General features: G+C 45.5%; 1 protein-coding gene across 1 annotated transcript in view; it reads right to left on the bottom strand.

The window, feature by feature from the left end:
- Window positions 1-17189, bottom strand: part of LOC139831758 (uncharacterized) — a 28891-nt gene extending 11702 nt beyond the window's left edge. The window contains exons 1-2 of the mRNA XM_071821083.1: window positions 17181-17189; window positions 16621-16797 (exon numbers count right to left, since the gene is read on the bottom strand). Coding sequence (XP_071677184.1) covers window positions 16621-16797; window positions 17181-17189 — 186 coding nt within the window. The remainder of the gene's footprint in view (window positions 1-16620; window positions 16798-17180) is intronic.
- Between the last annotated feature and the right edge of the window lie 6564 nt (window positions 17190-23753).

Here is a 23753-nt window from a genome sequence, read left to right as displayed (position 1 = left end):
TACCCCCCTTTTGTCGCGGGTGGGGGCTTGACCATAAAGCAAATACATATACTAAAAAACCGTAAATACATATACTAAACATTTTTCTAAACTAAACATTTTTCAACCTAAAACTAATCAATTAACTAACTAAACCTAAACTAACTAAACCTAGTTAAACTAACTAACTAAACCTAAACTAACTAACTAATTCATACTAATTAACTTAATACATATACCAAATACATATACTAATTCATATAACTAAAACAATTACAACCATACTAATTCATACTAAAACAATTACAAAAATTAAAAAACTAAAACAATTACAGAAATTAAAAAACTAAAACAATTACTGAAATTTAAAAACTAAAACAATTACAGAAATTAAAAAACTAAAACAATTACTGAAATTAAAAAACAAAAAAAAACTTCTTGCGCAGCGGGCGAGGCGGCGGCGCTACCTTCTTGCGCAGCGGGCGAGGCGGCTGCCCAAGCGCCGGCGCTGCGGCGGCGGCCGAGGCGAGAAGACACGCGCGGCGGCGGCGGCCGAGGCGCGGCGCGCGAGAGGCGGCAGAGCGCGGCGCGGCCCGACAGCAGACGAGCACGGCGGCGGCCCGAGAGGAAGAGGCGGGGCGGCGCAGAGGGCGGCGGCCGGAGGCGAGGAAGACGGCGGCGCGGCGAATTTTGGCAGCTTTGGCGGCGCAAAATTCGTCTAGGGTTGGCCTCCAGAGTCGCGGGTGGCGGCTCCGCCCGCCGCGACGGCCCCTCTTATACCCACCCCCTTTTGTCGCGGGTGGGGCTTGACCCGCGACAAAAGACCCCCTTTGTCGCGGGTCGTGCTCCCACCCGCGACAAAGGGGTCTTTTGTCGCGGGTCAAGCCCCCACCCGCGACAAAGGCCTTTGGGCTGATCCGCGGCACAGCCCATCCAACGGCTCTGGCCGTTTGAATCCAACGGCCTAGAGCCGTTGGATAGGCTGTGCCACGGATCAGCCCATCTAGAGGCCTCTTCACCCTTTATTTTTTGTATTTTAAATTAATAAAACTATTATTTCAATAACTTTTGAATGGTAACTCAAATACAAATGTTTTATATATGAATATTGATCAGAAAAAGGTAATGAACATGAATATGACATCCATATACGTATTTGCATCTCGCGTTATATGAAACGTTGATAGTCGGGTATGTTTCACCCCTGTGCACCGCCGCCGTGCCACACGTGTCGCGTCCCCGTGCCATGTGTCGCGTCCCGTCGACGCCGTCGTGCGACGTGTGGCCACCGCTTCCACGTGCCTCACCCGCCGACGCCGTCGTGCGACGTGTGGCCACCGCTTCCACGTGCCTCACCCGTCGACGCCGGCGTGCGACGTGTGTAGCCGTGGCTTACACGTGCCATGCCCCGCGTGCGCTATATATAGCGACGAGTGCGGGTGCAACCACACGTCGCCACCGCCTCCTCCGCTCATTCATCTCCGGGATGCCTCCACGTCGTCGAGGGGCGTCCGGTTTCCGTGGCGTTCGAGTGCGTCCGAGCGGTAGGTTCTACGCCGAGATACGCGCCGGTGGCTTCCGCCTCACCCTCGGCACGTACAACACGCCGGAGCTGGCGGCGCGCGCTTACGACGCGGCGGCGTGGCGTTTTCGGCGGCCACGGCGCGACATGAACTTCCCGGATGTTGAATCGCTAGAGGAGGCAGAGTTCCTCGCGTGACCGCCGTGCCTCGTCGACGACGAGGACCGTCGACGGCACCGCCAGGTGCAGCGCAGGATCGCCATCGCCGAGCACGACGAGCAGTTGATGCGCCAGTGGAGGGCGCAGTTCCCCAACGACGTCGAGAACACCGACGCGTTCTTCGCTATCCTTAGGGCACAACGCAGGTCCAACAGGCGCCACCGTCGGGACGTCGCCAACTTCGAGCTCGAGAACCCGAATACAACTTGGACCGAAGACGACCCTCGGTGGGATGACATTTGGATGGAGACAACCTCCGACGACGACTGAGACTAGACTAGTAATTTATCTATTTTATTGTAATTTCAATAAAGTCGTTGTCGGTTCTATTAGTTTAAATTTAGTTTATAAAGTCGTTGACGGTTGTTTGTTCAATAAAGTGGTTGACACGAAATTTATTACGAATGAACTGAAATTAAAGTACAGCTCAACCGAAAATTAAGATACATGGCCAGATTCGAATGTTGGAGCCATTCAATCATAGTCGTGCCTAGCCCTATAATACTCGCCATCGTAGTCATCATAGTCGCCGACGTCATCGTCGCTAGCATCGGGGTCGCGGTTGTCCAACCTCGGCGGGTGAGCACGCGTGGGCTGGGATTGAGGGTAGCGCAGGCGGGGGCCACGATAGGCCAGGACGCTCTGGAGAGTCCGGCCGCGCCACCACATCCGACGGCCGGCCTCGTTGAAGTTTGAAGGAGGCGGGCCGTCCTCCTCGTACTGCACAGCAACCGCCCTCTCACGCCGATTGATGAAGAAGCTGTCCCAAGTCGGGCTGTAGTCGGGATGCCACTGGGGATTCCTCCGCTGCTCAGGCGTGAGCTCGAAATAGTAGTGGTTCGTGATGGCCATCTCGCGTGGCACACAAAGAGGGATAGGAGGGACCGGTACGCCTCCGACGCTCAGCAACCAGCCGGTCGGGACGCGGTAGCCGGGCGGGCAGGGGTAGTTCGAGGCGCAAAGCGCCTCCGCCTCCCGGGGTGTTAGACATACGATGGAAGCCATGGGAGAGAGTGATGAGGTTTGCAGATATGAGTCCAAGCCTACATATATATAGTGGAAAAATGGCGGGAATGCGGGAAGAAAATAGGCGGGAACGAAGTGGCGCGCGAAACTTTCATCCCGGGTGGAGGCTCAAACCGCGACAAAAGACTGGGGGAGGCTTATCTAGGAGGGCCTTTTGTCACGGTTGGTGGCTGCAACCGCGACTAAAGCTGTCGGCAGGATAAGGATGTGTCGGTAACCTTTTGTCACGGTTGGTGGCTGCAACCGCGACTAAAGGTGTCGGCAGGATAAGGACGCGTGGGTGGACGACGCACTGCTCGATGAGATAAATCATGTAGCGCACGACGGCCTGTCGAAGGAATAAGACAAAGTAGAAGCAGTGCCGTGCCTATAAAAGGAGCATCGATACGCCTTGCCAAGCAGATCAACAAGCCAAGCACAGTTTCATTCCCATGGATGAAGGAAAGGGTTGGGAAATCTCCCGTGGCGCAGCTTCTCGAAGATGTCGTTGGTGCACACGCCCTACGGCATCTTCGGAAGCTGCTCCTCGGAAAAATTTCCATGCAAGCCCGTGAAAGACTCTGTCTCCTCTAACAGTGTTGGGGAAAGGGTTCTCATTATTACATAAATGTAGAGATTGTCTTGGGAACTATATATGAAGAATACATTATTACATCGCCATCTAGTGTTGTGATCTTCTACGCCGTAGCCATGGAGAATCTTCATCATTTAGCAAGATGCTTGGGTCAATTTTCACCGTGAAGGGCGGAATTTCTTTAAACTTATTATAATCTTCGACATGTCTGTCTTGTCATCCACTCCCACGATGTTTCTTTTCCCCGAAAGAACTATGTGGCGCTTTGGCTCCTCGGTTGATGTATTCTTTTGTTGATTTCTTTTTCTTGATTTGCTAGACATGTCCTTCACGTAGAAAACTTGAGACACCTCGCTGGCTAGGACAAAAGGCTCGTCCAGGTACGCAATATTTTTGGGATCCACTGTTATCATACCGTACTTATCGTCAATATGTATAGCGCTGAGCTTCACCCATTTGCACCGAAACAAAGGGACCTTAAAAGTGGGACCATAGTCAAGTTGCCATATCTCCTCTATGTATCCATAATATGTGGTGGTCTGCCCATTCTCGTCTGTTGCATCGAAGCGGACACCGCTGTTTTGGTTGGTGCTCTTTTTATCTTGGTCGATCGTGTAAAATGTATTCCCATTTATCTCGTACCCTTGGAATGTACATATGTTTGAAGATGGTAACCTGGCCAACAAGTACAGCTGCTCCACCGCAGATGGGTCATTAATGAGATGTCTTTGCAACCAACTGCCGAAGGTATTCATGTGTTGACGTGTAATCAAGGACTCGGGCTGGCCCGGGTTTATTTCTCGTAAAACATTCTTATGTTTCTCGATGTACGGAGCCACCAAGCTGGAATTGTATAGAACTGTGTAGTGTGCTTGATTGAAAGAAATCTTGTCCCTCCACACCGTTGCTTTCCTTCCTAGTGTGCCTTTTCCAGTCAGCCTCCCCTCATACCGAGATTCAGGAACACCAATCGGCTTAAGGTCAGGAAGAAAGTCAACACAAAAGTCAATGACCTCCTCAGTTCCGTAGCCCTTTGAGATACTTCCTTCCGGCCTAGCTCGGTTATGAACATATTTCTTTAAGACTCCCATGAACCTCTCGAAGGGGAACATATTGTGTAGAAATATAGGACCGAGAATTCTAATCTCTTCAACTAGGTGAACGAGGAGGTGCGTCATAATATTGAAGAAGGATGGTGGGAACAACAACTCGAAGCTGACAAGACATTGGACCACATCTTCCTGTAATCCTGACAAAGTTTCTGGATCCATTACCTTCTGAGAAATTGCGTTCAGGAATGCACATATCTTCACAATGGCTAGTCGAACATTTTCTGGTAGAAGTCCCCTCAATGCAATCGGAAGCAATTGTGTCATAAGCACGTGATAGTCATGGGACTTCAGGTTCTGAAATTTTTTCTCCTTCATATTTACTATCCCCTTTATATTCGACGAGAAACCAGACGGAACCTTGATACTGAATAGGGCTTCAAAAAAGATCTCCTTCTCTTGTTTGGTAAGAGCGTAGCTGGCAGGCCCTACAAACCGCTCTGGATGATTGCCGTTTCGTCCTTTATGAAGTTCCTGGTCCTCCCGTGCTTCTGTTGTATCTTTTGTCTTTCCATACACGCCCAGAAAACCTAGAATATTCACATAAAGATTCTTGGTCAGGTGCATCACGTCGATTGCAGAGCGGACTTCCAGGACTTTCCAATATTCTAGCTCCCAGAAAATAGATTTCTTCTTCCACATGGGCGCGTGTCCGTCATCGTCTTTCGGAACAGTCGATCGCCCGGACCCTTTCCAAAGATAACATTTAAATCCTTGACCATGTCAAATATATCAGCACCACTACGGGGACAGGCTTCGACGGCGGTCCGCCTCGCCATCGAAATGCTTGCCTTTTTCCTTAAGGGATGCTTGCGCGGAAGGAAACGACGATTGAACGGGTACACAACTTTTCTCGCTTTTTCCCAAATATTTACTTTCAGTCTCATCTAAACAGTGTGTGCATGCATTGTATCCTTTGTTCGTCTGTCCTGAAATGTTACTGAGAGCAGGCCAATCATTGATGGTTACGAATAGCAACGCTCGTAGGTCAAATTCTTGCTCCGTGTGCTCATCCCACACACGTACACCTGGTTTGGCCCACAACTCCAAAAGTTCATCGACTAATGGCCTTAGGTACACATCAATGTCGTTGCCCGGTTGCATTGGGCCTTGGATAAGCACATGCATCATAAAGAACATCAGCTTCATGCACAACCAAGGAGCAATGTTGTAGAAACATATAGTCACGTGCCGTGTGTGCCGTGACCGCAGCTTCTCGCTCCCCAAAAGGATTCATGCCATCAGTACTTAGACCAAAGTATAAGTTCGTTGCCTCACCTGCAAAATCCGGAAACTCTCTCCCGATGTTTCTCCACCGCCGACCATCAGCGGGTGCCTCAACATCGCGTCTTTCTTACGTTCTTCCATGTGCCATCGCAACAACTTGGCATGCTCTTTGTTTCGAACAAACGTTTCAACCGTGGTATTATTGGAGCATACCACATCACCTTCGCAGAACCCTCTTCTGGGTGGCTCGCCCTCAACATCACCAGGGTCATCTTTTCTGATCTTATACCGCAATGCACCACATATCGGACATTTATTCAAATTCTCGTACTTCTCACCGCGGTAGAGGATACAGTCATTAATGCATGCATGTATCTTCTGCACATCTAATCCTAGAGGGCAGACAAGCTTCTTTGCTTCATATGTACTGACGGGCAATTCATTATTTCTTGGAAACAGCCTTCTTTAATATTATCATCAATTTCTCAAATCCCGAGTCACCACACCGACCTCTCGCCTTCCATTTCAGCAATTCCAATATGCTACCCAGCTTTCTATGCCCATCTTCACAACCTGGGTACAACAATTTGTGGTGGTCCTCTAACATCTTGTCGAACCGCAACCTCTCCTTATCCGTGCCACGCCTCTTCTTGCATCGTAAATGGCCCGACGAAGATCATCATCAACAGGATCATCTGATGCCTGTTCTTCACCTCCTTCTTCTTCATTGTCGTCCATTGCGGTATCAAAGCATTCAGAGAACATAGATCGGTACTTCTCATCATTATCTTCTTCCTCATCGCCGTCTTCCATCATAACCCCTTCTTCTCTGTGCTTGGTCCAAACATTATAGCTGGACATGAACCCAAACCGAAGCAGGTGGCTCTTAATATCTCTTGAGCAAGAGTAATCCTTCTCGTTCTTACATTTTAGACATGGACAGCACATAAAACCTTGCTTCGACTTGTTGGCCTCGGCCACAAGCAGGAAAGAATTCACGCCCTCTCTGAAAGCGGGAGCACATCGGTTACCGTACATCCATGGATGACTCATCTGCATCATAAGTACAATTATATATGTATCAGATGCAATCACCTTGCTAAAATTAGTATTGTACGGACTATGCATATATATATAGTCGAGAAAATAGTTGCTAACCTTTTAGGATCAAAAAGAGGAGAAATCTTATCAAATAAAACCAAGTGGCATCCCTCTCACAAGCATTCCATCAAACACCTCTTGTGCACATGTAGAAAAAATGAGCTAGCATACACCTCCACCTTCACCGCACCAAGAAAAAAATGAGGTGGGGGGTGGCTGGCTGCTTCTATATATATAGGCATGGACATTTTGTCGCGGGCCGTATTACGACCCGCGACAAAAGGGGTGGCCACGTCGCTCCTACCCCTTTTGTCGCGGGTCGTAAAACGGCCCGCGACAAAAGCCTCTGCGCGCTCCACATGGTTTCGGGGCGACGTGGCCAGGCCATTTTTCGCGGGTGCAGGCGCGCCCGCGACAAAAGGCTCCCACGGAAGCCCTGTTTTCCACTAGTGATGTAAAAGTGAGCAGATAGGTGCATGCATGCATTATCGATCTCAGGGGAGCCAATAGGGCCTGTCAAGTCTACTGGTTCCGGAAAATGACACTTGTACTAATAAGGCTAAAGGTAAGAACATCAATAGCAGATGCAAATCATATCCTAGTTTTTGCCGTGCAAAAATTACTGTGGCAGACCAGATCCCGCAAACACAAGCTGCAAATGAAGAATTAAAACGTGCTAGAGGTACTGACCAGTACTTGGTCTGTAACAAAAGAAAAAAGAAAAAAACAAATAAGAGATTGGGACATAATCTTATTAAACTCCCTTTTCCATATATGTATGGTGTACAGATTACTATATATGGCACGTGTTCTTGTTTATGTGGCTGGCAGCAACAGAGGCCAGGATAGACATGAATCTCTCCTCTCGCCATCAGATTCAAGAGAGAGGAACTGACAAGAACAACCACATCGGGTCCATGCAGAAAAGATAGCTGCATTGCAGCACTGCGAGGAAGAAGATCACCATGGGAAAAGTGATCCATCCAATGGGAATGGCAGAGACCAATCTATAACTATCACTGCACTGCTAAGTGCTGTCGCTAGTGCTTCCACTGGTAGAAAAACAGGCTTCGGGTGAGCCCCATAAGTCGCGAAGCTGCAGGAACCGCGACTAATGGTACCTTTAGTCGCGGTTCGGGAGGCGAACCGCGACCAAAGGCCTAGGCCCAGGGCGCTCGGTGGCCAGCCGGTGCACGTGGGGGGCTTTAGTCGCGGTTGGCCAGGCCAACCGCGACTAAAGGTGCCCGAAGGCCTTTAGTCGCGGTTGGCCAGGCCAACCGGGACTAAAGCCCCCCCCCTATATATACCCATCCAGCAGCCAACACTTAGCCATTTGGTGCCATTCTCTTCACAAGCTTCACAAGTGGGTGTTAGGTTTGCTTTTGGTTCCTCTTATGCACATAAGGTGTTTGATGAAATGCCCCAAGAGCATGAAACAAACATGATATGAAGTGTTGGAGCCACACTTGAGCTTTCTCATTTATTTTTTCCTCCTCGATCGCGGTTAGCAACTTGAACCTTTGATGTGTCGTTGATAAAATGTGCATGTGTGTGTAGTTCATTGTTTAATTTATATTGTTTGTAGCTAGTTAGTTTAACAAATGCATGATGGTTAATTATATATTTTATATTATAATAATGCAGATGAATCGACAATGGATGTACGGTAACCGACTCTCCGGCGAGTTCATTGCGGGTTTGAAAGATTTCCTCGTAGTGGCTAATGCGAACAAGCAGGGGGGGTTTTGTTATCTGTCCATGTGTTAACTGTAAGAATCAGAAGGGTTACTCTTCCTCAAGAGATGTTCACATGCACCTGCTTCGGCACGGTTTCATGCCAAGCTATAATTGTTGGACCAAGCATGGAGAAAGAGGGGTTATAATGGAAGAAGATGAAGAAGGGGATGATTTCATCGATGAAAGCTATCTTGCTCATTTCGGTGATACTTTCATGGAGGATGCTGAAGGTGAAGGGGAAGGTGAAGGGGAAGGTGAAGAAGAGGCACGTGATGATCCCGTTGATGATCTTGGTCGGACCATTGCTGATGCACGGAGACGCTGCGAAACTGAAAAAGAGAGGGAGAATTTGGATCGCATGTTAGAGGATCACAGAAGGCGCTGTACCCGGATGCGATGATGGTCTGAAAAAGCTGGGCTGCACACTGGATTTGCTGAGATGGAAGGCACAGGCAGGTGTAGCTGACTCGGCATTTGAAAACTTGCTGAAAATGTTGAAGAATATGTTTCCAAAGAATAACGAGTTGCCCGCCACTACGTACGAAGCAAAGAAGGTTGTCTGCCCTCTAGGTTTAGAGGTTCTGAAGATACATGCATGCATCAACGACTGCATCCTCTACCGCGGTGAATACGAGAATTTGAATGAATGCCCGGTATGCACTGCATTGCGTTATAAGATCGAGGCGATGACCCCGGTGACGATGTTGAGGGCCGGACACCCGGAAGAGGGTTCCCGCCAAGGTGATGTGGTATGCTCCTATAATACCACGGTTGAAACGTCTGTTCAGGAACAAAGAGCATGCCAAGTTGTTGCGATGGCACAAAGAGGACCGTAAGTCGGACGGGGAGTTGAGACACCCCGCAGATGGAACGCAATGGAGAAAGATCGACGAGAGAGTTCAAAGATTTTGCAGCGACGCAAGGAACATAAGATTTGGTCTAAGTACGGATGGCATGAATCCTTTTGGCGAGCGAGCTCCAGCCATAGTACACGGCCCGTGACTCTATGCATCTACAACCTTCCTCCTTGGTTGTGCATGAAGCGGAAGTTCATTATGATGCCGGTGCTCATCCAAGGTCCGAAGCAACCCGGCAACGACATCGATGTGTACCTAAGGCCATTAGTTGATGAACTTTTACAAACTGTGGGGCAGACCTGGTGTCCGTGTGTGGGATGAGCACAAAGAAGAGGAATTTGACCTACGAGCGTTGCTTTTCGTAACCATCAACGATTGGCCTGCTCTTAGTAACCTTTCGGGACTGTCAAATAAGGGATACAATGCATGCACGCACTGCTTACATGAGACTGAAAGTGTACATTTGCCAAATTGTAAGAAGAACGTGTACCTTGGGCATCGTCGATTTCTTCCGAAAGGTCATCCAGTAAGAAAGAAAGGCAAGCATTACAACGGCAAGGCAGATCACCGACCGAAGCCTGCGGAACACACTGGTGCTGAGGTATTTGATATGGTCAAGGATTTGAAAGTCATCTTTGGAAAGGGTCCTGGCGGACAATCAGTTCCGAAGGGAGCTGACGGGCACGTAGCCATGTGGAAGAAGAAATCTATATTCTGGGAGCTAGAATATTGGAAAGTCCTAGAAATCCGCTCTGCAATCGACGTGATGCACGTTACGAAGAATATTTGCGTGAACATCCTAAGCTTCTTGGGCGTGTATGGGAAGTCAAATGATACAAAGGAAGCACGGCAGGACCAGCAAAGTTTGAAAGACCCTGATGACCGGCATCCGGAACGGTTTCAAGGTCGTGCCAGCTACGCTCTGACCAAAGAAGAGAAGGTCATCTTTTTTGAATGCCTGAGCAGTATGAAGGTCCTGTCAGGATTCTCGTCCAATATAAAGGGAATAATCAACATGGCGGAGAAAAAGTTCCAAAACCTGAAGTCTCACGACTGCCACGTGATTATGACGCAATTGCTTCCGATTGCTTTGAGGGGGCTCCTGCCGGAAAATGTTCGAGTAGCCATTGTGAAGCTATGTGCATTCCTCAATGCAATCTCTCAGAAGGTAATCAATCCAGAAGTTCTACCACGGTTACAGAACGATGTGATCCAATGTCTTGTCAGTTTCGAGTTGGTGTTCCCGCCATCCTTCTTCAATATTATGACGCACCTCCTGGTTCACCTAGTCGATGAGATTTCCATTCTCGGTCCTGTATTTCTACACAATATGTTCCCCTTCAAGAGGTTCATGGGAGTATTAAAGAAATATGTTCGTAACCGTGCTAGGCCAGAAGGAAGCATCGCCAAGGGCTATGGAAATGAGGAGGTAATTGAGTTTTGTGTTGACTTTGTTCCTGACCTTAAGTCGAAAAAAAATAAGAAGAATGCGGCCAAGAAGGAGTACAATCATATTATGGGGCCAGGAGGGTATCGCTTTTGGCAGCCTAGGTGGGAGAAGATGGAGAGCGAGCTGAGGGCGCGAGGAATCCGTCCAGGTACGGAGGGATGGGACCCAAGGGCCAAAAGCTGGTGGTACGGGCATGGGGGATCGCTGAACCCGGAGACAGGGGAGTGTGTTTATCAGGGCAAAATAATTACACCCACCCAAAAGCTTATTGAGGCAATGAGGGATGCTCAAGAGGGGAGGATCAAGTTCAACAGAGAGAACGACGCCCTGACAAAAGCCCTCGGGAATCCTGAACACGGAGGACGTGTACGAGGCATGGGGCCCATTTCGTGGAAAGTAGGGTTCCCCCAGAACGATGACCCGTACGGTTACAGAAGCCGTAAGAGAAAGATGGATCGGGATGCAGATGTTGTGGCGAAGTTGGTAACGGAAATGGATGTGATGAAGAAAACCGTGTGTGTACTAGTAGCCGAAAGAGATGCAGCTCGGGCGCAGCATGAAGATCATCCAATGGATCTCGGAAGCCAGCAGCGGAGAAGAAGCAGCGTGGCTTCCACGGAGGCCTCACCGGCTGGTGCACCGACGATAGAAATTACTGCACCGGAGCCTCTGGTGGTCGAAATTACTGCACCGGAGCCTCCTCGCTACCCCGTGGACGATATAAAGGAGATGAAAGCATGTCATCTGTATTATCCTATCGGGAACATGTCCATGAAGGTAGCCATCGGCAGTGCTTTGCCACCTGGAGCACTCCACCACAACAACCCCATTCAAGATGGCTATGCTCGTGTCACGGTGGAGGAGATAGTCCAAGGGTTTGAGGACCTGGACATTGACATTGCTACACCTGAAGGGGTGAAAAGACTTGGAGATGTCAAGCGCCAGTTCATTCTATGGCAGAAGAAATTTATCAAGTTTCCAGGCGAGGCGCCAACAAGTCCACCCCCGTACGGTGGTGGTGGTGGCGGTGGCGGTGGCGGTGGCGGTGACGGTGGCGGCGGTGGTGGTGGTGCTTCACCTACACCTCGTTCACGTCAGCCGACGCCGCCCCCCAATTCACCTCCGGCGGGTGCGCACGCCGCCCCCGGTCCTCGTCCGGCGGGTGATCGCAGACACCGCCCCAATCCACCTCCGGCGAAGAAGGCGATCTGGGTTATTAACCCGGACCCTTATGTACCTAGAACCACAAAGATACCAGAGCCATCATCAAGCCTCTCCCCACAAGGCCTTGGGAACGTAGTGCCGAGGAAGTCGACTCACGCGCGGCTGCTGAATATGAGAAATGGAAGGCGGACTGCAAGAAGAAAAGAGAGGGCGAGCCCAAGCCGCATATTCTCGACAAGCAAAAGCAAGGCTAAGTCATTTTTGACCACACCGTCCCAAGCCGCGAAGAATCTGCCTGACGACTATTTACGTGAACTTCGTAGGCAAGCACTCGCGTTCAAGAGGAACCAAGAGTTGGCGGAGAAGAAAGCCTTGGAGGAGGAGGCCGAGAAAAAATTAGAAAGGGGGAAAGAAGTTGCCCAGCTCGGGGAACAAAGTAAACAATCGATTGCCCCGCTTATAGTGAAAGCCGCCGGTCCGGATGATCCCGATATCATAGCAGCGGCAAAGACAGGATTGACCGTAACGAGTGCGTAGAACAAGCGGCCGACTTAGGTATCACTCTTCGTGCACCGTTAGGCCTTGATGAGGCGCCAATGAAGGACGTAGTATTTACATATGTGAAGAATGGCCCTCTCGTCGAGCTGCGCAGAAGAGGATCTACCTCGACAAATGAAAGGTCTGCTAAATTGGTACAAGGGTTACATAAAACATAAAAACGCCAAAGACTATATCCATGCGGAAGTTAGACATGAGCATCACTTCAAACATTACTCTGTGCAAATTCATCTGAGTGAATTGTTCCAGCTGTTCAATCTGCGCGACCTCGACAAATCTATCATCAGTTGCTACGTTCTGTAAGTGATTTATTAATTTCTACCCCATCTCGTTCATTGCCTGCACTATATATATATATATATATATATATATATAGATATATATATATATATATATATGGTCCGAACTATCTTGTTGTGTACGCTATTATGCAGAATGAAGAAGCGGGAAATGCGAATAAGGAACATCCATGATGTTGGGTTCATTGACCCACAAATCGTTAATTCATATGTGTTAGAAAACCACCCCGCCGATGTGGAGGATGACCTGTGGCGGTTTATTAGAAAACAGAAACTCAAAAGTGATATTCTATTTCCTTACCATTTTGGGTGAGTGTTTCTGTCTTGAGCACATTCTCTTTTGTTTACTCCATGCATGGTATGTGGCTAATCGATGAGTTATGCATGATCGTGCATGTATCGTGTCCGCAGGTTCCACCGGATTCTTATGGTAATTCAAGTTCGGACCTCCTCGGTTCTCGTCCACGACTCTCTGAATATGGATCCGGCGCTTTGGGGCGACATGAGAAAAATGATGCAAAAGTAATTATTTTCATTCATTTGCGCTCTATATCGGTCGGCCTATTTCGTTCATCATTTCCTAATATCAAGTAACTAATTAATAACTCTCTTGTTCATTTAATTTTCTTTGCCTCGTAGGGTTTGGAGACGGTTCGTAGATACCAAGGTCGGTGAATTCAAAAAAGAGCTACATTTTAAAATGGCGGGGCTGAGGAGTGGGGATATTCAGCCCCCGGGGACCAATCTATGTGGATACTATGTTTGTGAGAGGATCCTGAGATACCTGCAATGAGCGGGACCAGCAGTGTGAGAACAACATCCTGAGGAATAACCTCCGGAAGACGCTTAGTCCAGAAGCTCGCTTCCGACCACTTCAAGAGGAACTAGCTGGATGGTTGGCGAGGGAAGTCATCGATCCTAGAGGAGAACACCATTACGATGACGTAGAACTTTTTATGCACTAAATTATGGATGGAAACTTGTTCAAAATTGTATATGGTCATCCGATATTGAATATATATTGTATATGGTCATCCGATATTGAATATATATTGTATATTCCTCTTGAATTCTTTTTGGTTCTAATTTCAAATTTGTTTGAAATTGTACATTCATATGCATGTATGTAGTACCGTAGAATATGTGAAACTCCTTCAAAATTAAAACCCAAAAGAAATAAAACAATACAAATTAAAAATAAACCAGATTTAGGGGGAGGGGGGGCTAAAACCCTAAACCCTGCGGAGGCCTTTAGTCGCGGTTGGCCAGAAGAACCGCGACTAAAGGTCCTCCGCCCTGGCGCTCGCCTGCGGCCCACGTGGACGGGCCTTTAGTCGCGGTTCGTAAGGAACCGCGACTAAAGGGGGGGGCCTTTAGTCGCGCTACTTTGGTCGCGGTTGCGCCACCGCGACTAATGGCAGTTGTCAACCGCGACCAAAGCCCCTTTTTCCACCAGTGTTCCCATTCCATGGTGGGTGGAGAGTCGAAAAATCTAGGCCAGCTGCTAGACGGGAATAGATAGGTGAAATGGTCTGAACTTCTCATGCCTTTCTCCGACCGGGTTTCGGTTTCGCCGGATGTGGCTACCACTTCTTCCTCCCCCGACCTCGTATGCCGTGTTTCGGAAGGTGGGTCTACCAGTACCAGTGGGTGTGTGTTTCAATGGCGTTCATGATGAGTAGATCCACCTCCCGTCCTCGTCACCTAGGTTTGTTGCCTCAAACGTGCGGGTCCGGACGCCCTCATGCATTCAGGCCACTTGAATGCCTCCACCTTTTCCTATTGTAGCTCTAGCAGTATGCCATCTTCTTTTATCTTTCACGTGCACCACCACTCTACGGCCAAATCGAAAAGTAGGAAAGCAAAAAACAATTATAACACGGCATTATGAAATGAGACCGAGGGTAATTTACATGCTCTCTAGGGTTAACACAAAAAGGGGGTTGCGTTATCAAAAACATGCTGATAGATATTAAATCTGTACTACACACATGTATGTGTAGGTGCGTTATGGACCGTCGATTTATTTCTCGAGATCATGGCCCATCTTGGTAGATGCAAAGATTTCTTTCTCTCTTCTCATTTTATTAAAATCTCAAAGCAAAATGAACGGTTATAGAAATAGTCACACCCATTCATGTAAGTATAAAAATATGTCCGTCTCTTTATGTTCAAGTCAGATAATTTGACACAAAAAAGCAGGCTCTTTTCATCTTTTGTGTGAAAGAACATGCAATCCAAACTGACTCATGTACTCTACATTTCAAAAGTCAGTTCAAACTCAAATGCATGCATCGAGGATGAATGACAATCTAAAAACATGGAGAGGGAGACCTAGAGAGAGGAAAGTATTACTTCCTCTGATCTAAATTAAATGCCCCATATTTAGGTAAAATGTTATCTAAATCTGTCTGAGCCTGCCACAACCGACAACTAAATTGGATCACTAAATAGAATCTTTCTCTGCTTAGTGCTTACTGGCTAATCTAATCCACCTATGAAGTTTGCTAAGAATTAGGTTCAAAGGCATTATCTAGAACCCTTTACGCATAACCATGAACATACTACTGCCAATTTTATATTTCCAAGACTACAATTTGCAAGAGAATTATAATTTAGTCATTAATTAATTGATTATATATCCATCAAAGGAAAGGTGAGGCGAACTGGCCCACTAGCTGCACATATGCACTGCAGAATCTTGTTTATTTAACATTACAACTATATCAAGTAATGGAGTAGCGTGCATATGTATATCAAGGTTCAAGAATGGTTATTACCTTTTTGCGTGGCCAAATTGGCCGTTGGTACTTGCTAGCTTATTACTCAACATGTCTGAATCTTTGTGGGAGGTACTTGCGTGGCCAAATTGTTCAAGGACTATGTGCAAAGCACTCCACCAACCTTGTGGGAGGTACTGCGGATATGATATTTTTCTACCTCCTGTATGTATGTCGCGAATCGAATATTATAAGTTGCCAATTAATACATCGAAAAAACAAGGAGAAGCTGCAGAATCTCTCCAAAAGGGACATATGTACACGAACATATACATCTGTATATAAATTATCATGTGAATATAAATAGGGTTGGCAGCATGAGACAAAGGAAAAGGCACATACACATATGGAGAGATGCGATACTCATACAAAAAGGGGAAGTGGGCAAGTTGCCATTTTCGGGATGATCTGCGCACAACCTAGGAGAGGTCGTCGCCATGGCTGTCTAGCTTCTGTTGCGCCACTTAATTATTTCCTCCACCTCTGAGTTCGTTATCTTGATTAATGTATTCTTCTGATAAGTTAAGAAAGGGAGGAGGAGAAAACTTTGGCATCGCTTTCAGGTTTCCGGCTGCAAGATACATCTGGCTAGCACACAGGTTCCATTTGGCCCTTGAGATGCACCAGGAGACAGTGCAGTTGTCTCTCGCACAGCCCGCAAGTGGTTAATTTACATGGTGACGCAGCGAGATGGAAGGCATTACGCGTTGAGAACGGGCCATGGGCCACTTTTTGCCGGTCGTTTGGTAGCCTATGCGGTCTTTTGCGCGCCGGAGAAGAAACCCAGGCCCCATCGTTTGGTTGTCCGTTTTCAGCCCATCTTGCATGAAGGAAAACAGGAATCAGCTGTTTGGTTGCTCAAATCACAGTTTCATATCCTTACCACAATTCAAATAGGGTGAGATTACCATGCCATGACATATTACATATGATCATAGACCACTTAGAAGAACACGATCCTCACGATCATCATGATGAGGAAGGCGATGATGTAATCTTTGACCCGGCTGGGACGTACCTCCGGTGGTGCTCCTTGTAGAGCATGTACTTCCTCCGGTGGCAGTTGTGCTAATGGCTCTGCATCATCGATGGCCTGGTATTCCAGGAGCTCCTCTTCCAGGTAGGTGAGGTACTCTTGATGTGCCTCCTCCAATGTTGCATATCCTCGGTAGCTGTTGTTGGAGTAGCCATTGACCTGATCTTATAGACTCTCCATGAGCTGTAGATTCCTCGAACCCGCCCGCGAAACACCACATACCACTAGAAAGACATAAGAAGAAGTTAGCAATCACAACAATGAAGCAATGCAGAAATGAGCAATAGAACAAGACAAGTGTTGACAGCAAATCTGAAACTAACAGGGGCATGCATATCATTCCAAAAGTCAATCAGAAGTTTATCCTACACTACCGTGGTGTCGTCCTACCACCACAACAAAAGTGGGTGTCTCAACAGAACACCGCAAAGTTCACCATGACCTGAGGGGTTAGTATATACCACCTCATCATACTTACAAAAAGGGGCCAAATGTTTTCATCCTAGCTACTGCCAGAATATACATCATCACATCATCATCACCATCTCCATGCACGCCTCCCTGAACCACCCCGTCAAGGGCACCACTACACCTTGTTGTGGTACTGATACGTCTCCGACGTATCGATAATTTCTTATGTTCCATGCCACATTATTGATGATATCTACATGTTTTATACACATTATATGTCGTATTTATGCATTTTCCGGCACTAACCTATTAACAAGATGCCGAAGAGCCAGTTGCTGTTTTCTGCTGTTTTTGGTTTCAGAAATCCTACAAAGGAAATATTCTCGGAATTGGACGAAATCAACGCCCAGGGTCCTATTTTTGCACGAAGCTTCCAGAAGACCGAGGGGGAAAGGAAGTGGGGCCACGAGGCGCCGCCACACTAGGGCGGCGCGGCCCAGGTCTTGGCCGCGCGGCCCTAGCGTGTGGGGCCCTCGTGTGGCCCCCCGCGTTGCTCTTCCGCCTACTTAAAGCCTTCGTCGCGAAACCCCCAGTACCGAGAGCCACGATACGGAAAACCTTACTGAGACGCCGCCGCCGCCAATCCCATCTCGGGGGATTCTGGAGATCGCCTCCGGCACCCTGCCGGAGAGGGGAATCATCTCCCGGAGGACTCTTCACCGCCATGGTCGCCTCCGGAGTGATGAGTGAGTAGTTCACCCCTGGACTATGGGTCCATAGCAGTAGCTAGATGGCCGTCTTCTCCTTATGTGCTTCATTGTTGGATCTTGTGAGCTGCCTAACATGATCAAGATCATCTATCTGTAATGCTATATGTTGTGTTTGTCGGGATCCGATGGATAGAGAATACTATGTTATGTTAATTATCAATCTATTACCTATGTGTTGTTTATGATCTTGCATGCTCTCCGTTATTAGTAGAGGCTCTGTGTAATATCCCAGGTAATGGGGTTACAAAATTAGAGGAAACAGATGTGTGCATTGCATTCATGCATAGAAAATCTGGGGAATTTTCGCGCTTTAAAGTAAAACAGTCACAGTAACTGAAGTTTCACATGACCTTGGTGGAATTGAAGTAGCTCATCAAGTCAAGCGCTATAAACCTCAATGTGACTTTGTTAAAACTTTGTTTTGGGTAGAGATAATTTGATCTAAGGGGTTAGATCAAATGGAACTAATAACCAACTCAACAACACTTTACTCAATGATCAATTGCTTGATCTTATAAAAGATCATAATATGGAATTCCTTGCCATAACATATGAACATCCATTTAATTAGAAATCAAGTAACAATAAATGGAGAAACCATTCTTCACTTATCTTCTCCATGTCTTAAAACTAATCCATGATCCTACCATGAAATCTCATGGTATTCATTCCACTTCAACATTGGAGTTATAACAAGAAGATCCACTCCAGAAATAGATATTCTTCTCCATTCCAAGTTATTACACATCAAACTTAGAGAGGTGAGAGTTCTATTACAATTATTAGAGATGCATTAACAAACCTTGAACTAAACCTTGAATATACATCCATGTATTCAAATCATCATCTCAGAGAAACCCTAGGATATTATTGAAGACATTTCCTAGAGAGGGAACCCAGTTATGTTAACCATAGATATTGGTGACCACATCATTATCTTTGGAGAATAACCTTAGGTTAGCATTGAAGTTCTTTCCAAATGAGAGAGTCCATTCATATCAATCTTAGTTTTACCTATTTAAGAATAAAGGATAATCATTGAACTAAAGTATTAGAAGATTAACCATTTCATCTTGGAGTGGTGAGACAACCTAATATCACATGAAATAATACCATATCCAGGAATTGATAAGGTGAGGAAGAGACTAACCCAATTAAGCTAGACAAATGGAACCTTAGCCTAGATACCTAAGGAGATATTAAGAGTACACCATAAACCCTAGAATAACTGTTCTTAAATGAGAGAGCTCAACCTATGGTGTTATACTCAAGATAATTGAGACAACCATAACCCTGTCCATTCAAGAAACTATAAATAAAGTCTATGTTTAGTTGATCAAGACAACACTTGATCATGGGAGTGAGAAACCAAATTCATCAGAGATACCTTAGGAAGCCAAACCTTGATCATTATAAATTGAGTGATGATCATAAACCCTAAGAACTTGAGGTAGAGATATTAAGAACAAATTGATCATGCCTAATCCATGATCATGTTCTTGAGGTATGTGAGGATAATTTAAACCCTATTATGATTACTAGATATTATTCTCCACATGAAATCATAGGGGGGAAACTAGTAAACAAACCTAGACTTATATCCTAAACCCTAACTTGTGAACCACTTGGTGATCACAAGTAGAATTCTACCACACCTACATTCCACTTATTCTTCATCTAAGAAAGCTTTAGAGTAAAACTCCATACTTGATATGGTGAGAACTCATCAATCTATATGACCAAAGTTAACTATAAAAAGAACTATAACCACTGTAGTTACTTTAATGATAAATTGAGGTTAACAATAGAAGTTAATTGGTAGAAGATCAAACCACTTCTCAAATCCTTAGTAACTAGGAAGCACATGAAATATTAAGTAAGTAAACACCTTACCATGGTAAGGGAAGATTAAACCCTAGCATGCAATATGGTGTCATCTCATTTTTACAACACTGAAGTAAATCTCAACACTGGTTTATGTATCACTATGGTGATCATAATATAAAACCAGGCCATAATTGAGATTCAAACCAATTTCCATTAGGTGGATATGCTTAGAACCCTAGGATTGCTCACTAGTTAAATCCTAGACTTAATTATGGAGCATAAGATGAACATAGTTGAAAACCTTTATTTAAAACCATATGTGTAGTGATCAACCCATTATCCTTGTAACAAGATAAACCATGATGGAAACAACAACTATTTAGATACTTTCAAATATAATGATAGTATTAACCTTAATAAGGGGGGTTATGATATAAACTATAAAACCCTAATACAATTGAGCTCACATAAAATCATGTGCAATTGACCAATTCCTCCAATATGAAGCCAAGTCCTAATGAATAACTTCCTAAACATTTGGAATAAGAATCATCAACTCTAATTATCCAACAGGGAGTTATTTTACAAATGAGAAAGAAAATTAAAATGAATACCTAAATTCTTGTCTAATTAAAAATTGCAACAAGGCTCACATATATTTATGTTATTCAAAAACAACACAGTAATACAATGATCCTTGTATTAGACCCCATGAAAACCAAATTGTTAAAAACCTGCAAAACAGACAAGAATTCAAATTTGAATTAAAACCAGAATTGAAAACAAGAAATAAAAACAGAAAAAGAAAAGGAGAGGAAAAAAGGACTTACCAGGCTCACCTGGCCGTGGTAGCCCACGCTGCAGCCCACCAAGCAGCCCAATGTCCAGCTCCAAACCGCAGCCCAAACCCAGCCCGTACCTCTTCGCTCGGATAAAGACGAGACGAACGTCTTCGTCTTCGTCTCCCCCCTTCGACGCACAGGAGACCGCCACGACGACGACGAGAGCCACGTCCCGGCCGCCGTTCTTGACCTCCACGAACACCGACGACCACAGTGGCCGTATAAATACACGGAGGAAACCCAGGATTCCCTTTCTTCTTCTTTTCGTCGTCCTAGTCGAAACCCTAGCCGCCGGCCACCATACTGCCCCACCGTTACCGACCACCCCGAAGCCCGCCGTCGAGCTCAGGAGGAGCGCCTCGACGTCCTCGATCATCTGGTACAGCCGCACATCAAGGGGAGCTCGGTGGTGGAGTAATTTCGCCGTTCCCTTCCGCGGTACTGAGAGAGTAATGGCGACCGCCGCGCCATCTCCGTCCTCCATCGACCTAAGCGACCGTCCGGGAAGCATCAAGGTGATCATGCGCTTCTCAGGAGCCTATTATCGCATCCTAGTTTGCCCTGTAGCCCGCTGCCGCCGTTGCTCGCCGGAAACTGCCGCAGTTCATGGCCACCGGCAAGGTTCCGGTGACCATTTCTGGGCGGCGCCGCCACCATCAGCTTCGTCTTGGTGCGCTGGTTCGAACGGAACCAACTGCGTATCCTCGCGCGTGCTGGAGCGCCGTGCCCGTTCACAATCGGTCGCCGGCAGTGAGCTCGAGCTCCACCTCATCAATTTTGACTTCGGTCAATGAGGGTGTGGCAGCTGACGTGGCCAGGACCCCACCAGTCATTGACTGTGGGTGTACTCTGGCCGGGTAACTCTAGTTATTTAAGTTTTAATTCAAATCCCATAAACTATCTGAAACTTTGCAAATATCTAGAAAATTCATACTTACCTAGAAAAATACAAATGAGATATTAAAATGTTCCTAAAAATAAACTCTATCCAATAAAAATATAAAATGAAATTTTTATTTTTAAATTAAAATTCACTTATTTAATATTTATTAATTAAGCCTTTAATTTCAATCCTAAATTCAATTAAAATTCAATAATTAGTAAAAATTTCCAAAAGTAAATAAAAACCAGTAAATAAATAAAGAAAACATTAAAATTAATTTTCTTTATTTATTATTTGTTAAATAATTATTAAAGAGATTTAAACCCTGGTTAATAATTACCTTAATTATTAATTGTTTAAAAATAATAAAAAGCCAAATTCAATATTGTTTTTATTCCCAAGTTATTAATAACTTCAACTTTAAATTGAAGTTATTAATCATAGAACTACATGGTAATTAGGAAACCTTAATTTCATATTGAATGAAGTTTACAACCTCACAATTGTATGAGAAACCCCAAACCCTAATTCCACTAGAAATCCTAGTTCCACTATTTCATGTGAACTCCAAATTATCTCCAAACCTACACCCCAAGTTAACATGAGATCATGTTACTTCATTAATAATTACAGATCCATAATTAGCAGCTAAATGCTTACCTAGAAATATAGGAACCCTAACAGCAACAATTTAGCATCCTATTTATGTAAACTCAACAAACCAAGAAAATCAAGTAGGGTTAACCAAGTGAAATGAATCATCCTTAATTATCCATGCTTAGCATCACACCATGGTGATGAACCCTAATAGTAACCATACCTATTATTTTGCACTACATACCCGGTTCCACTAAACCCTGCTAGTATGAGATAATTATTAAAAATCCTATTTAGGAAACCATCATTCCTATTTTAGTAAATCCAATAGTAAAACCTAGACTACCTCAACCCTAATGGATATACTTCTTATTACTTAAGAAGTATGTTCTTCAAAAGTTATTCTTTTAAAGTAAATAAAGAATCATCATCAACCCTGCTTATAAGAACCTATAAACCCTAGCTAGCAATCACCAGCCAGGTAAATTAACCTTGATAGCAACCTTGTATGAATAATTGCTTAGGATGCCCAGGCTTAACTCAACCTTACCAGCCCTAGGTGTTAATAAATCCAACATTGTTTGGATACATCTAATACCTACTTCAGAAACTAGATGAAACCATAGTCAACCATAGAACCCCACCAGTCTAATTATCATACTTGTTCTTTATTAAAGAACATGTTCTTCAAAAGTTATTCTTTTGAAGAATATAACAAGTAATCATTAACCATGCCATATAGTACTAAAATTGACAACTGTTCTTTACACGTTAACATTATGCCAATTATCATTCTTTGTGTGCTCAATTGATTACTGTACTTTATTATCTACCTGTTCATGATACCAAGTAATCACACCTGAATAAGAACCTTGTTTGTGAATCACTCTAAAAGTGCAACACACCCTGAATCAATTATTACCACTCACTAATCCTAAATCATCGGGGTTAGGTCACGCTTAGAGCGATTGCATCTCATTCTTATGCATTACTGCATTCCTGCCAATCTTTTAAACATCGTCCTTACTGGACGATGATGCTATTTCAGAATTTGGAGTTATTACGCATCGAAGACCTTGTCTGCATAATCTTGCAGCCAAGAAAGGCAAGTTCATCACTTGCTCATGTCATTTGAGTATTTCTATCAAATTACTTGCAAAGTATTATGGTTATCACTATTGCATAAAAAATCAAAACCACTACTTTCATAACTATGAATATGACTATGTGGTGGGCAATGGAACCATGGATTGTGTTGATATGGTGGAGGTTCCATTGCAAGGGTTTATATCCATCTAGGATTAAACAACAAATGTCGCCAGTGATTCTTGTGCCGTAATACCCGTGTTAACCATAAGATCTGGAGTGGGACGGAGTAGTCAAAAGTGTTTCCACCTCTCGTACATCAACGGATGCGCTTACCGTAGACACTTGACCCAGGTTGGGCAAGCGGTGGGGTGGGGATCCCATTCTAATTCCCCACGGTAAGTGGTCTATGATGGGTTGCAGCTACCGGCGAAGGAGTTTGGTTAACGAGTCCCAAACTGTTGTCGTGGTCGGGGTCCACCCTGAAATTACGGGAATAATGGGACCGACGTGGACCCAGGGTCGGCGCATGCAACAAAGGGTGGGTGTTCGAGGTAGCGGAGGAACATGATTGGCTAGACCTTATACCGGGCCTCACACCAAAGGAAGTGTGGACGGGGAATATGCCCGGTTGGCACCAAGGATAAGATCTCTTATGGGTAAAGCAACACACCTCTGCAGAGTGTAAAGAACCGTGAC

Source organism: Lolium perenne, chromosome 1, assembly GCF_019359855.2.
Source record: "Lolium perenne isolate Kyuss_39 chromosome 1, Kyuss_2.0, whole genome shotgun sequence".
Classification (NCBI taxonomy): Eukaryota; Viridiplantae; Streptophyta; class Magnoliopsida; order Poales; family Poaceae; genus Lolium; species Lolium perenne.
The sequence above is the reverse complement of the archived record's forward strand: the minus strand, read 5'-3'. Positions and strand labels throughout refer to the sequence as shown.